This window comes from Medicago sativa, chromosome 2 (assembly GCF_051527215.1).
Source record: "Medicago sativa cultivar Bolivia chromosome 2, Bolivia_mono, whole genome shotgun sequence".
Classification (NCBI taxonomy): Eukaryota; Viridiplantae; Streptophyta; class Magnoliopsida; order Fabales; family Fabaceae; genus Medicago; species Medicago sativa.
The window spans coordinates 16,229,648-16,244,902 of NC_140750.1; the positions used below are offsets into that span (position 1 = coordinate 16,229,648).

At 33.9% G+C, this 15,255-nt stretch overlaps 1 protein-coding gene across 1 annotated transcript; it reads left to right on the top strand.

Annotated features, from left to right (window-relative positions):
* Positions 1 to 1,434: 1,434 nt before the first annotated feature.
* Positions 1,435 to 12,210, top strand: CPSF30 (cleavage and polyadenylation specificity factor 30). The gene is made up of 7 exons (XM_085743362.1): positions 1,435 to 1,969; positions 4,814 to 5,200; positions 6,185 to 6,347; positions 7,684 to 7,794; positions 9,055 to 9,123; positions 10,603 to 10,689; positions 11,035 to 12,210. The coding sequence occupies exons 1-7, from the start codon at positions 1,578 to 1,580 to the stop codon at positions 11,875 to 11,877; spliced, it is 2,052 nt and encodes a 683-aa protein (XP_085599488.1). The 5' UTR covers positions 1,435 to 1,577; the 3' UTR covers positions 11,878 to 12,210.
* Positions 12,211 to 15,255: the final 3,045 nt, after the last annotated feature.

Consider the following 15,255-nt stretch of genomic DNA (forward strand, 5'->3'; position numbering starts at 1 on the left):
TGAAGATAAAACTCGTATGAAAATTAATAACAAAGGTCTATTGTCAAGTCAACTTAACGTTATGTCATAGAAACTCTCATTGACAATGTGGAATATAGAGTACCGGATGAATGGATGAAAATGTGGAACTTGCAAATTCCTCAAAGAATCAAAGTCTTTTTATGAAGAATGCTTGAGGGGTGGGGGTGGGGTTCCTTCCTACGTGTATAAGGCTTCAAGATGGAGGAGTACCATGTTCGGATATTTGTCCACATTGTGATACTAACTATGAAAATGATTGACATGTATTTAGGGGGAGTGAAGCAGCAAAGTACAACAACAATATGATCAACAACAACATGATCAAAGTACAATTAAATGGCAGCCCCGGGATAAAGGACATGTAAAGTGTAATATTGATGTTGCATGTTTGGTGATCAACAATGCTTTGGTGTCGGAATGTACATTTGGAACTCTCAAGCTCATTTTCTAAAAGTTTTAACAAAATGGTTTGAGTGTTATCCTACTCCATTAGAAGCAAGCAGGGGCATTGAGATTAAAGGAAGTTCTATCCTGGCTTGGAGAATTAGGATTATCAATGGTGTAAATTGAACTTGATTGTAAGCTAGTGGTAGAAGGCATCATGAATAGTTCCAACAACCAACAGAGTTTGGCAATATTTTGTCCAATTGTAGATCACTACTAGAACAATTTTCAAACATTAAGATAAGTTTTGCCAGGAGTCAAGCAATTTATGTCGCTTATACATTAGCAAGGGTATTAAAATGTATGCTCGTCACCATGTTTTCGATTTGATTTCATCTTTTACTCCATCTATTTTGATGAATGAAATAATATAAGTTGGTTTTAGTTTCAAAATAAAAAGATATTAACCCATATGGGTTGCTATTGTGTTGTTGGATTAGGACCTTGGAGGGTACACTTGTTAATGTTTGATGTTTGACCTTGAGATTATGTGGACCTTTATTTATTATCATTACTAGCGTTCAGATGGACATTTCGAGTCCGATTTTTTACCATGCTAACATGTATAAATTATAAACATTGTTTTTTGAAAAATACTAACAAGTGCCCTTACTGTAAAATCAAAGATAAAAAAGGACCAAATCAAATATTAAAAGAGAAATGCTAAGAACACACATTTTAACACACTTTTCAACACACTCTATTTAATTGGTTAAAATTCACATGAATCTCACAAAAAATTCACATGAGTCCCACCAAATCATGTAGACCTCATATAAATTTGGTGTGTCTCATGTGAATTTTATCGAAACAAAAAGAGTGGTTAAAAAAAGTGTGTCAAAATGTGTGTTCATGTAGTATTTCTCATATTAAAAATACCAATTTAAGAGAAGAAAAAAAAAAATCAACAAAAGATAAAAATAAAAAAATAAAAAAACATAAAAACCAAAGTAAAAAACTGGAAAACACAAACACAAGTGTTTCATCATTCAGTTTCACTTCGTGCCGACTTTCACTTCCTCTCTCTCTCTCTCTCTGCAAATCCCGCCGTTACCCTCTTTTTTCTCCTCTTCAAATATTTTCCCTTCAAATCCCTAATTTCTAATTTCCAAATGGAGGATTCCGAAGGAGTCCTCAACTTCGATTTCGAGGGCGGTCTCGACGCACAACCTTCCGCCGCCACTGCAATCACCTCCACCGCCGCCGTCTCCACCCCGATCGTCCAATCCGATTCCTACTTACCACCTTCCAATGGAGCCGCAACCGCGACTCCATCTGTTGCTGAACATACTCCCGGTAATGCTCCCGGTCGACGGAGCTTCCGGCAAACGGTGTGTCGTCACTGGCTAAGGAGTTTGTGTATGAAAGGTGAAGCGTGTGGGTTTTTGCATCAGTATGATAAAGCGAGAATGCCGATTTGTCGGTTTTTTAGATTGTATGGAGAATGTCGTGAACAGGATTGTGTTTATAAGCATACTAATGATGATATCAAGGAGTGTAACATGTATGTTTTCTGTTTCCTATATTTTTTTTATTGTATATGTGTTTTTATAATATGAAGATTGATTCTTAGTTTTTTTTGTTATTTGTGCACAAATTGAGTTTTGATTTTGATTTTGTTTGTGTTTCTGAGATGTGTTATTAGAGATTGTTTATTTGTTTGTTTGTTTTCGATGTCGCTTTTGATTGAGTTTAATTGGTGGATTAGTGATTGATTATGTGATAAAGGATTGTTACAAACTTCTACAAGGGCACGTTTGGATTGTCTTATTTTCGAGCTTATGCTAATAAATAAGTTTTTATTTATTATTCATAAAAGTTGTCTAGGTAGTGTATGAAAAAACAGCTTCTTAAGATGCAATTTTCGTTGCTGGGAGCTTATGAATTAACATAAAAGCTTGTTTATTTGCATAAGCTATTTTTCATAAGCTAAAAAATAAGCCAATCCAAACAGGCTCAAGTTTTTGTTTTTTTGCATAAAGGATGGCATTGGGTGTTAGGTCAACTTTTATTTTTACTCTGTTTCGGAGTTGGTATATTAGGGTTTTAAATAGTGGTCGCGGTAATGGTTGCCTCACGATCTTTGATATTCTGGAGAGTCGCAGTCAAATACAGTCAGCATTAGTCGCGGCTGTGTTGTGGATTTGGCAACTTCAATAATTGTTCTGTTGCGACCAAGATCGCAGTCACATCCCTTTATGAAAAACCCTAGGCATTTTTTTTGTTTCTTCACAATTACACGTACATTAGGACTTTTTGATTAGATGAAAGGATGACACTGGATATTAGAGCATATTCAATTTCGCTTTGTTTCTGAGTTACTCATGCTCCTTTTTCTTTTCTTGTGGTTATGGAATTGTTAAGTTATAGTGTTGGGGTTTCAAGTTGATGCTAGTATGCAACTTATGTAGTTAGGAATGAAGGGTTAGATTGATGAAAGTTGGTGTTATAGAAAGTTTTTTTTTTTTGACAAAGGTGTTATAGAAAGTTGGTGTTGGAGGAGGAGTCTGGTGGGGAAAAAGGATAGGATTGTAGGAGGAAATTTTTTAAGTGGTTGTTACTCTTTAAGACAGACTAACCAGAGGAGGTGCCTCACTTCATGCAATGATAAACTAGATTACAACTCACTTCGATGAATATCAATGTTATAGAGAAAGAACAATGCTATATAAACTCCCAAAAAGAAAAAAAAAGAATAATGTAGTCTTTACAAGTTCTGCATGGTGAAACGATAGCTGCAGTGCCACTGTTTGGGTGTCGTAGCTATCAAATACTTGTCAATTATACGTTTTTTTGAACCTTCTCATCAGGCCAATAATGTAGTATTTACCAGGTCTGCACGGTGAAATGATAGCCGTAGTGCCACTGTTTGGATGTCGTAGCTATCAAATAATTGTCAATTATATGTTTTATTGAACCTTCTCATCAGGCCAGCCTAGTAACCTTCTTACATCCATTCATTTTGACCATCTTCTCCCCAACCTCCTGAGAGTTTGATCACTAGATGACCATCACCATTCACTGTATAATTACAATCAACTAGTTTTTTGAGAAAAATGTTTAATATATTGCTATTGGATTTTACAAACCAGGTTTTAATTTTAACCTCTATTGTACTTTATGGAAACAATAGATAACTTCCATGTAGAAAAAGTTGTTTTTTTATGTTTCAATGTGTTGAATACACAAATCCCAAAAAAAAAAAATCTACTTTAAACTTCTTATCAATGCCCTTAGGGCACTTGTTAGCATTTCCCTAAATTATATTATATTATTTATTTAGTATTGAATTTTGAACAGAGAAGTATAATGCACGTCGTTGGTTGGATAAATGATACATATTAATCAGTAACCTTAGACATATAGAGTTGTATCTATGTTTTTTTTGTTGTTGAAGCACTTGAGTAAGTGAGGGTAAAAACACTCCCCAGTATCGTCATCACACCTAAGTCATAAAAACATTAGTGACAACTAAGCTAGACGGCAAGCTTGTCGGCGAGTTAAGTCATCATTAAAATAGAACTAAGTTGTTTTCTGTCCATAATTCATGAGCCAAAAAATTGTTTTCACTTCCCCATGGTAGACCACAACTGGAAATAGGTGGTCATCTTGGTCTGTGGAAGGTGTAGATATTTTCAACGCTCGATAGTTTATAAGTTTGGACCGATCAATGGGGTCTCAGAAAATAGTCAATATGCAAAGAGATAAAAAGTTCAGCACTTCTGTTCTCTTCTTGATTGGACATTTATTCTGGTTTGAATTTCTAGTTTCCACTTTCATTATGCATTGCATTCTAGCTACTGGACTGTTCGGAATGATATCTCTGGCATATTTTCTGACCAGTCTGTTGGTGGAGCTTCACGACCCACTTCAGGGGTTTTGGGAGTTGAAATATGGGTAAGATTCTGTGGATGTGTGTGATAGTTTGGACTGGTGCATTTCATTGTAGGGGATGAGTTGTTGCAGAGAAGTTTCTCTCGTATTTGTTAATAGTATATCATCACTTCTTGGCATCATGTAATGATGTTCTGGTAATGCAGTTTTATAGGGAGCTTCCTCGTTTGTTGATATTCTAAGAGTTTGGAAGAACTTGTTAGTTTTATGTGCTTGGATTATGTATCTTGTTCTCTTTTATGCTTGTCACTGTTTTCTAAGAGGGTTTTCAATTCTACTGTTGTTTCATTTATTTAATTTTCACTGCCCTCATCTATAAACAGTTTTCTTTTCTTTCTTTTTTATCAAAGAAAAATGCTTTTGTTCCATGCTTGATCAGTTATATTTTATCTTACTGTATAAAAAATGAGATTATAAAACTGTGATTCTGATTTTGATATTTCTGCTTCTGCAGGTACAAGTTAGGATTTTGTCCTAATGGGCCTGATTGTCGATATAGGCATGCAAAATCTCCTGGACCTCCTCCTCCAATTGAAGAGGTTCTTCAAAAGATCCAACATTTATATTCTTACAATTACAACAACTCTCACAAGTTTAACCAACAAAGGGGTTCTAACTATAATCAACAAGTTGAAAAGTCTCAGTTTCCTCAAGGAATTAATTCTGCAAACCAAGGTGCGGTTGGAAAACCATTAGTTGCAGAGTCAGGAAATGGCCAGCAGCAGCAACAAGTTCAACAGTCTCAGCAGCAAGTCAGCCAGAACCAGGCGCAAAATCTTGCTAATGGCCAGCCCAATCAAGCCAATCGAACATCAACTCCTTTACCTCAAGGAATATCTAGGTGTGTTAGAATCTTGTAGTTTTCAGTTGGCCAGTAAAATATGTTCTCAGTATACTTATAGTTATATAAATATTAAATAATACAAGCAAGGTACACATTTAAGTATCTTTTGTTTGGGATATTATACAAGGACTGACCTTATGTAGTTAGATTCTCCTAAGAATGCCGCTGTCCGCTCGGCAGTCTACACATGTATTTCATAATTTATGATGTTGACTGTTAAATTACCTGTTCTAGTTGATTTCTTGCATATTTTTTATCACTTATTTTGACTTTGAAACATTTCACCTATGTTTGAAAGCAAGGTCAAAACCCATCTATTGGGTGGCCAAGTTGAAGCTCTAAGGCATAGCTTATCACGGTGAAGTTTTAGGGATGTGTTTTTGCCGTGCAAACAAACACACGCTTAAACAACATTTAAGCTTAATTAGTAGAACTGTACAAAATCCTCAGTTTGATTACTAATTCATTTTAGAAATATGATACCTGGGTTCTTCATAACTTATTACTATTAAAAAAATGTCAGGCTGCTTTTGCAGCTCATGACATACAAAATGAAGATTAAAAATTTGAGTTGAAGTAAGTGAGAAGTTTTTTTTTTTTAATTAAATATAATTGTTTTGGACATTAAAAGAAGAAAAGTATCTTCTTAACTTTGATATTATAATTCTTTTCTATGTTATTATTATTTTTATTATAATTTTATGTTTTCTTGTTTGTTATCAAGTTGTTTTCTATTACTCATGCAAAATAAAGACTTGGTATTGATCTTATGTTAGACTGTGAGTGAGTAGTACCTGGTTTATGATTCTAATCCGGTGACGGTTATTGAATGAGATGAGTACACTGCGATGAGGTCTAGAATTTTCAAGATGGATAAGTAGTCATTAGTGGTTGTGTTAATTATCCTATGTATTGCTTCAGTTGAATTACAATTTTCTTACCCATATTAATTAAACTACTGAACATTTCTAAAAACCTTAGGTATTTTATTGTTAAGAGTTGCAATCGTGAAAACTTGGAGTTGTCTGTACAACAAGGAGTATGGGCAACTCAAAGGAGCAATGAATCAAAACTAAATGAAGCATTCGACTCTGTGGAAAACGTGATATTGATTTTCTCAGTCAACCGTACTCGACATTTCCAGGTATTTTTGGAATTTTGCTTTCCACTTGGCCACACTTGTTAAATTTATGGATGTAAACCAATGACCACTTTGCCATCAAATAGACTGTGGAAATGAAAATATTCTGCACTTCTTTAAAATGTAGTTTGCATCTAGATTTATTTGATTATCAAGGTGGGAAATTAGTGGACATATATCAAGTCTTGGTGGTTTACTATTAGCTCAAGAGTCCTATCTAACCGATGTGGGACTAAATCCTCCCCCACAAAGCCAACACAAAGCAACTAGGGGAAGATCACAATTAAGGCGGGATTACCAAAACACACACCCCCTCACACTTGAGGCGGGATTTCCAATACACCCCCTCATGCTCAGACCCAATGGGCATGAAGCGTGGTAATGCGGAATCCCAACGGTAGATCTTGGATAGGCTCTGATACCATGTAGAAATTTGGGGCCTAACTCATCCTTACAAAACCGGCTTGTAAGGTGAGGAGTGCCTCTTCTTATCAAGAGTCCTATCTAACCGATGTGGGACTAAATCCACCCCCACAAAGCCAACACAAGGCAAGCCAACACGAGGCAACTAGGGGCAGATCGCAATTAAGGCGGGATTACCAACACACCCCTTCACGCTTGGGGCGGGATTTTTAACAGTTTTATTAGAGTTAGTTTATTAGCTTATATCTGTTTGTAACCCGAACAATTGTTAATTGGAACAAAATGAGCTGTCAACCTTCTCTAACATTAATTTTTCCTATTGCTTTGAAAAAATGTTTATCTTTCAATTGCTCTAATAGACATCCTTCATATATATAAAATAATTGAATGTTGTGTGAATGATATATAAACCCGTTGTTTTATTCTGCATGAGAAGAAATGCATGAGAAGAAATGCATTGACCCAATTAATTATGTATTGTTGCTTGCTAATTATCTTTTGCTGATAGTTTAAAAAGACAAGAGGGATGGCATAGAATTTTCAAATATGCATTATATGTAATTAAGAGGTTATTTGAATATTTTACGAACATCTTATCGGTGTTATTAAATGGCGGCCATGGCTGAATTTTGGACAACCACCATATGCAATTGTGAAGGATTGCCTGCCATGGCGGTGCCATAGGCCGCAATGGTGTGTTTATATGGCAGATTATTGGCCTTGCATTATATTCCACCATCCGCCGTTGACAACGTCGCATCTTATGTTTCACTAAGGTGCTCTGTCCCACAGGCATCTAACACTTAACTTTATGATTTGAGGATTTGATATTTTTCCAGTTAAAAAATAACCATTGGGAGACCTTTGTTTGGCTGTCGCCAAGTCACTGGACCTAAACCGTTCTATATTTTTTCAGGGTTGTGCAAAGATGACATCCAGAATTGGTGGTTCTGTTGCTGGGGGAAACTGGAAATATGCTCATGGAACGGCACATTATGGACGTAATTTCTCTGTTAAGTGGTTGAAGGTACAAAAACTCTTTCATCATCTACCCTAGTTAATTTATCTGAGTGATAGCAATAATCCTAAGTTGAAGTTGAACAAACTGGAAGCATACTTAATAAGACTGTAGCAAAACGAAAGCTAAAATTACTAATTGCTATGCTTCAGAAATTTTTAAATTAATTACCTTTTTCATTTTGGTCGCAATATAATATTTAAAGGGGCACCTTTGTCTTTTATGGTGACCATATGATTTAGAGAGGCTTTTGATGACTTTTCTATATGTTTTTGAGGTGCAAGAGTTGATAGTTGTGGTTAAGTGGTGGATGTCGTATTTGTTGCAACTGAATTCAAGGACTTCAAACAATTCTGTGGCTCTATAATGTGTAAAATCAAAATAGAATTTTGTCACCATAAACACACGTTTCTCTCCAACTTACTACACCTGTGAACTGTATTAACTTACACGCAGGCAATGCCATAGAATTTTAGCCTCATTAATCTTTCCAATATATATGAGACATGGAAATTACTCTCGAAGGTGAAAGGAGAAATATAATTTTCAAGAACCGCATATGTGAGTGTGACATTGAGCTTGAACTAAGCTTAAATATAAAACATATCAGGAGATATGCTTTGTGGTAGCTTTGTTTAAATGTGCAACATGTCATCTGGATTTTTTGCCTTAACCCTATGGTTCCTAGGGACCTTGACAATTTGGAGTTTGCCGAGAAGTTAGTAAAGTTTGATCCAAGATTGTTTCAGGCTTTCAGCCATGGATGAAACTCGGGTGCCATGCTACCAGAGCAATTTGACATTAACTGAGGTGTGCATTAACCACTTGCACCCAAACATAAAACATGACCGCAATGGGAGTTTTGCACTTCCGTTCTTTCCATAAAGTTGTCAAGTAGGAACCTCTAATGATTATCTAATAATAGTCACCAGAATTACTGACTTAATATTAAATAATTTAATCCCATCCATTGAATTAGCTTTCTTGAGAAATAAGAGGTTCGTGTTGTAAATTTCGAGGGATTCAGTTTTTGTATGCTCTCTTATTTGCAACAGGAAAAATTATATTTTTCTAATATTTCAACAAACCCAAACGTCTAAGCAATAAGATATTTTTTATATTGTTCATTAAAGATGGCTTTGTTAATGGCTTTGTGTCTTAGTGTTGTAACGGGGAGAAATTTCTCCATGAACCAGGATTGGAAACTGCATAATAATGTGTGGATATTTTTTACATAATAATCTGTCTAATTGTATTTCTTATTTGCAGTTATGTGAACTATCATTCCACAAAACTCGCCATTTGAGAAATCCATACAATGAGAACTTACCGGTGAAGGTATTATCTTTTCCAATCCTATCATCCATTTTTTACCCTTCATAAGAGCTGTTTTCTTGCATTCTTGCTTTACTCTCGCTGCACCATTTTTTTCTTGCTGTTGGTGGTTCTTATACTCAAAGATTGTTACTTGACGTCCCTTCCATGTTGAATATACAAAGGGATTGAATCCTTCTGGGTGTTGATGTGATCCTTATAAAATTGTTGTTGAATTGATCCCTATAGCTGCACTTTGAATTTTACCCGACTTTCTTGGTAATGTTCTATCTGTGACTTACTGCTTGGTTATTTCGGGTAGCTTTTTTACATCACCCACTAAGTAGAGAATCCTAATCTACTAAAACATAACATATAAACAGGCGTGGTCTTTTGTCCCTCGTGACCATTGACAGTGTTCAATACTACCTGGTTGTTATTTAACAAATGAGAGTTGATATAAATCTTGTCACAGCTGTCAGTCAGCGAAATCAACCGACTTTCTAATGTTGGGACATATAGTGTTGATTTCTAACTTATCAGTGGATGCATGATGATTGTGGAACCTATATGTGGGTATTAATCTTCAGAATAAATCTTTTATGGTGCCATATTACAGAAAGTGTGGTATTAATCTTCAGGATAAGATCAATAATAAGCCATTTTTGAATGGTCCTTATTCTTAATGCTGCATAAGGGTTTTTAAGATATACCTTCTGAAGTTTCATGGATTATAGCTGTTACACGTCCTGTTAGAAAAAGCGAGATATACTTTTGTTAGAAATGAAAAGTATCTTGCAGTAGTCATGGGGTATTTTTTAGTACCTTAGATTATCTCTCATTATAGTTTCCTTATTTTATTATATTTCATGGATTGTATCAAATGAGAATATAGAAGGGGTCCTATTAACAGACTCTTTTATCCCTATTCATTCTTACTTACAAAAAAAAAAAAAAAGACACTGTAATTTGAAATTTTTACTGAACAAGCCACATGTACTTGTATATTTGTAGTTTAAATCTATTTGTTGTTCATCGCATTCCTATTTGTTTATCAGCCAAATTGTGCATCCAATTTTTTGTCTGACTTGTGTGATACCTCTGGTCATCATATTGGATTATGATTACAGTTAGATATGAAATCATTTTAGTCTTTACCTAACAACCTGCTTGGTCTGGGAAAAACATTTTTTCTTTTCATTTTTAATTGTTATACTGTTTCCTACTTTCACTGTTTCCTGCATTCAATGATTTGTTAGAAACAATGAAATGAACACTTCTATTTTCACCGTTTCTAGTACAAGTCTTTGATAACAAGAACCAAAGTGAAACACATGCAACAGTTTTGCAATTAAAGGTGAAAACAAAAAAATAAACACAGAAAAGGTTTGCTCAATCCGAAAGACAAACTGTTAACGTTGTATCAGATTCTACAATTGTTCTGGAAAGTAAGTTCATGTCAATTAGTAATTACTAAATATTCTATTGGTTATGTAATTGCAGATAAGTAGAGATTGTCAGGAGCTGGAACCCTCTATCGGTGAGCAGTTGGCATCCTTGCTATATACTGAGCCAGATAGTGAACTTATGGTATGTTCTCCCAAGTCATCATCAATATTTTTTGGTGAATAGAGACAACTATAGATATCTTGTACAAACATATATTTTAGCAACTCCAATTTAGAGCATTCAATCTCTTTGCGTGTTCCTCACGACATGTATAATATTTTTTTTGGAGTATCTTTTGTTCAACGTTTCACGGATTATTTGTGTTTAAACAAGCTTAACTGAACAGTAATATTTGGTTTCATGCCAAGTGTGTCCCTTATTTGTTAAGAGTTGCATATTTTAATGAATGCATTTGGGACACATAAATTCATTGCCCTGTAATGTTTTAAGTATTGGACTAATCTGTTTTCTCTCTCATGTTTACAGGCTATCTCAATTGCAGCAGAGTCTAAACGAGAAGAAGAGAAAGCAAAGGGAGTGAATCCAGATAATGGAGGAGAAAATCCAGATATTGTCCCATTTGAAGACAATGAAGAAGAGGAAGAGGAAGAAAGTGATGAAGAGGAGGAGAGCTTTGGTCAAGCTGCAGGGCCAGCTGTTCAAGGAAGAGGTAGGGGCAGAGGAGGTATGATGTGGCCCCCTCACATGCATCTTGGGCGTGGAGCAAGACCGATCCATGGAATGCAAAATTTTAATCCTATGATGGGCGATGGATTATCCTACGGACCTGCTGGACCCGATGGTTTCGGTATGCCAGATCTTTTTGGCATGGGTCCCCGAGGTTTTGGTCCATACGGTCCTAGGTTCGGTGGTGATTTTGGGGGTCCCCCAGCTGGCATGATGTTCCGAGGTCGACCCTCAAACCCTGGTATGTTTCCCGGTGGTGGATTCGGGATGATGATGAATCCTGGACGCGGTCCTTTTATGGGGGGAATGGGGGTTCCAGGTCCAAACGCACCAAGAGGTGGTAGGCCAGTCAATATGCCTCCGATGTTTCCACCACCTCCACCTCCACCACAAAATATAAACCGGACTGGCAAAAGAGATCAAAGACCAAGTGATCGGAATGATAGGTATAGTTCAGGACCAGATCAGGGTAAGAGTCAAGACATGCTCAGTCAAAGTGGGGGTCCTGATGATGACATGCAGTATCAGCAAGGATACAACAAGTCACAACAAGATGATCGGAATGACGATAGTGAAAGTGAAGATGAGGCACCTAGGCGGTCAAGACACGGAGAGGGGAAAAAAAGAAAAGGAGAATCTTAGAAGTCAACACAAATTCTAATCACTAGAGCATGTGGTTTCACCAAGCACTACATATTGATGATCCACTGACTAGTATGGCAGTTTTGAATGGTTTCTTATTTCTTATGAAAACGATAATATGATATGATTAGATTGCTTTCTTTGTATGAAATTAAATTGAGATTATGTTCATTTGTACTGTGTAATTTGCCATATGGTTGGTTTCATTGCACATTTAATGTTATGTATCGGGATCAAATGATAAGTAGTAGGCTCAACGAATGTATACCAGTGTATTTGTAAAGGGATTGTAACATTAGAGTGCTTAATGAAAAAGTTGAGAATCTTTTGCAACGCACTTTGTTTATTTATTTATGGCACTAGCTAGGATATCTTCTGTACCTTTCAAAAAAAAAAAATAAAAAAATAAACAGCAGTTATCATCTGTTAACTAGTTTATATATTAAATATATCTTCGTATTTTTTTTCCTTTTTTTTTTCTTTTCCAATTTTGAAAGCTTAAAAGCAATTTTCTTTACTTGAAACTTTCAACATCTCATGTATTTTGTCAAATGATAACCCAATCTTCTAACTATTTTCAAAATGTTGACATTTTTTTTTTGAGAGATCAAAATGTTGACATTACTATCCAACGTTTTGGTGTTTTAGAAAAGGGGGCGAATTAAATCAAATCTGAATGAGAACGAATTTCACATACTCATCAATGATGTAGAATTTTACAAGAAACAATCAGACATCGTTTTTATTAAAGGGGAAAATCAAAGTTTTTTTTTAAAGAAAGGGGAAAATCAAAGTTATTCACTTTTAATAATTTATTTTTAAATCAATCTTAAATTAACCACTTTTCAGTTTGTTCGGCTATCCCTAATTAAATCGGTGTGAGTAAGATAAAATCCATCTACCATAGAATTCGGATACCCAAACTTCTTAATATTATCTCCGTCCCTAGTTATAGGGTCATTTTAATAAAATAACGGGAATTAAAAAAATTGAAAGTGGTAATAAATTTGTTTGTAATTGGTATTATTTTTACAATTTTATCCTTTAAAAGAGAGGGTTAGTGTATGTTTTCAGCGTAGTATTTAATGCTGATTGAAGAAAAAGATATAAAATAAATAGGGATATGTTGGTAAAGAATTAATTAATGTACTTGAAAATATCAAAGGGGTCTTATAAAAATAGACAAAAAATTTTCCTCAAAATATATTTAGGGACGGAGGTAGTAGATGATTAACTGCATTATATATTTCGACTTTGAGAAATCATGGATATGTACTTAAATATTCTAATATGTGTAAAAAAAAAAATTAATTACTCCCTCTGTTCCTTTTTAAGAGAGAGGGTTAGTGTATGTTTTCAACATAGTATTTAATGATGATTGAAGAAAAGATATAAAATAAACAGGGGTTTGCTGATAAAGAATTAATTAATGTACTTGAAAATATCAAACGAGTCTTATAAAAAGAGACAAATTTTTTTCTTCTCAAAATGGTCTTATATTTAGGAACGGAGGTAGTAGATGATTAACTGCATTATATATTCCGACTTTGAGAAATCATGGATATGTACTTAAATATTCTAATATGTGTAAAAAAAAATTAATTACCCCCTCTGTTCATTTTTAAATGTCGTTCTGGTGCGGATTTAACGTTCCTATTTAACTGTCGTTTTTGTATTTTAAGGGGATAATTTGTCAATTATACCTTTTGTCAATTTCTATTATCTTTTTCAATAAAACTAATTAATGCTATATATTTGAAAAACTAAAGTTTGTTTTTTTAAACAAAGTTTGTTTGTTTTTTTTAAACAAAGTTTGTTTCTTGCTATCTTAAAATTCAAACAAATTTTGTCACCTATAATAATGGTTCCTTGAATAGTTAAAATTCTATAAATAAGATGAGTAGTAATTGTTAAAAATTTCAAATGCAAAGTAAAAGAACAGATCTGAGAGAAAAATAAAATAAAAGACTCTATGAATATTCAAAATGAAGAAAGAGTGGAAGACTCATGGAGAATTGACTTAAATTAATTAAAGAGATGTGCACAATATTTAGAAAATTGACAATCATTTTTTTTTTTTTATAAACAAGGAGAGTGGACAGACATCAAGAGGCAACAATCATTTGTTATGTAAGAGAGAGAGAGAGTGTGCAAAACAAAAAGGAATTTGTTGGAGAAAAAATAGTAATTAACAAATGTTTGTTACGAGAGAAAGATAACATATTAAATTTATTGGAAAGAGAAAGTGTGTGCAAAATAATAGGAATATATTGATGGATTAAAATAAGGGTATAATAGGAAGAAAATGTGCAAAAATACACTTTACTATTTTGATGTTAATATTCCAAAATGACACTTAAAAAAGAATGAAGGGAGTATAAAGAAATGCATCACACTATTTGTCATAATTTCAATTCTTGTTGATTGCGATTTTTCTGTCTTTGTGTTCCATGCAAGAGGATTCAATAGCTGATTGTGGGTAAGAGAGAGAAATTTGAATGAAAATGAGAGTGACACATGACTCGCTTAATTGTGATGTTTTAATCTCAATTATTTATTCATTAAGAAATGATATTTGAACAACCATTTTAAACAACCATGTGACAACTTTCTCTTTTATACCTTCATTGTCCTTCTACTCTCTCTTCTTTTTTCTCTCTCTATTGTTATTGTCCAATTAGAAGAGAGGAAAAAAGGTTGTCACTAAAGTTGTTTAAAATTGATTGTCCAAATATTTACTTAATCTTATCATTTGTTTATTATAGGCATGCAATGCTAACACATATCTTAAGTATCATTTTAAATTGCCTGTAGGGATACCATTACATTTGTGTTTGCATTTGCTAATTTAAGATACTTAAAGTATCAATTTATTTTATCTATGTGTACTCGTTAAATTATTCACTTTTTTTCCCTAAAAAACAAAGATATCCACTTTTTTCTATCATTGATTAATGTTACTACTACTATTATTGTTTATCTTCATAAGTCTATTATTACTATTATATTCATTTGATATTTTTCATTTATATTTTTTTTTGTTCTTTTAACTACTACTTACTAACATTTGTTATAGTCACAAAAAATGTATTTTTAGCTAAGAAGTAAGAATGATATGAAAAACACGTAAGAAAATTCACGTAAGTTTTTTCCTTAATTCTAACTATTTATTTGTTTCTCAGTTTGTTTGTTTTTTTTAAAAGAATTTGTTTCTCTACTTCAGTAAATTTCATTTTAAATTATATTTAATTTAGCATAGCTTTTGTCAAATTTAATAGATAATTCATTCATTTTTTTTTAAAAAATGATAGATAAATTTTAGATAATAGTTTGATTAAATTATTTATGTGCTCATCGTTTTCATTCTAGACACACACT

What these genes read in the sequence shown, in the direction of transcription:
- CPSF30 (XM_085743362.1), top strand. Translation starts at nt 1,578, where the DNA reads ATGGAGGATTCCGAAGGAGTCCTCAACTTCGATTTCGAGGGCGGTCTC. An exon ending in TCTCTGTTAAGTGGTTGAAG is followed by an intron (nt 7,795 to 9,054) that starts GTACAAAAACTC and finishes TCTTATTTGCAG; the next exon opens with TTATGTGAACTATCATTCCA. An exon ending in AGCCAGATAGTGAACTTATG is followed by an intron (nt 10,690 to 11,034) that starts GTATGTTCTCCC and finishes TCATGTTTACAG; the next exon opens with GCTATCTCAATTGCAGCAGA.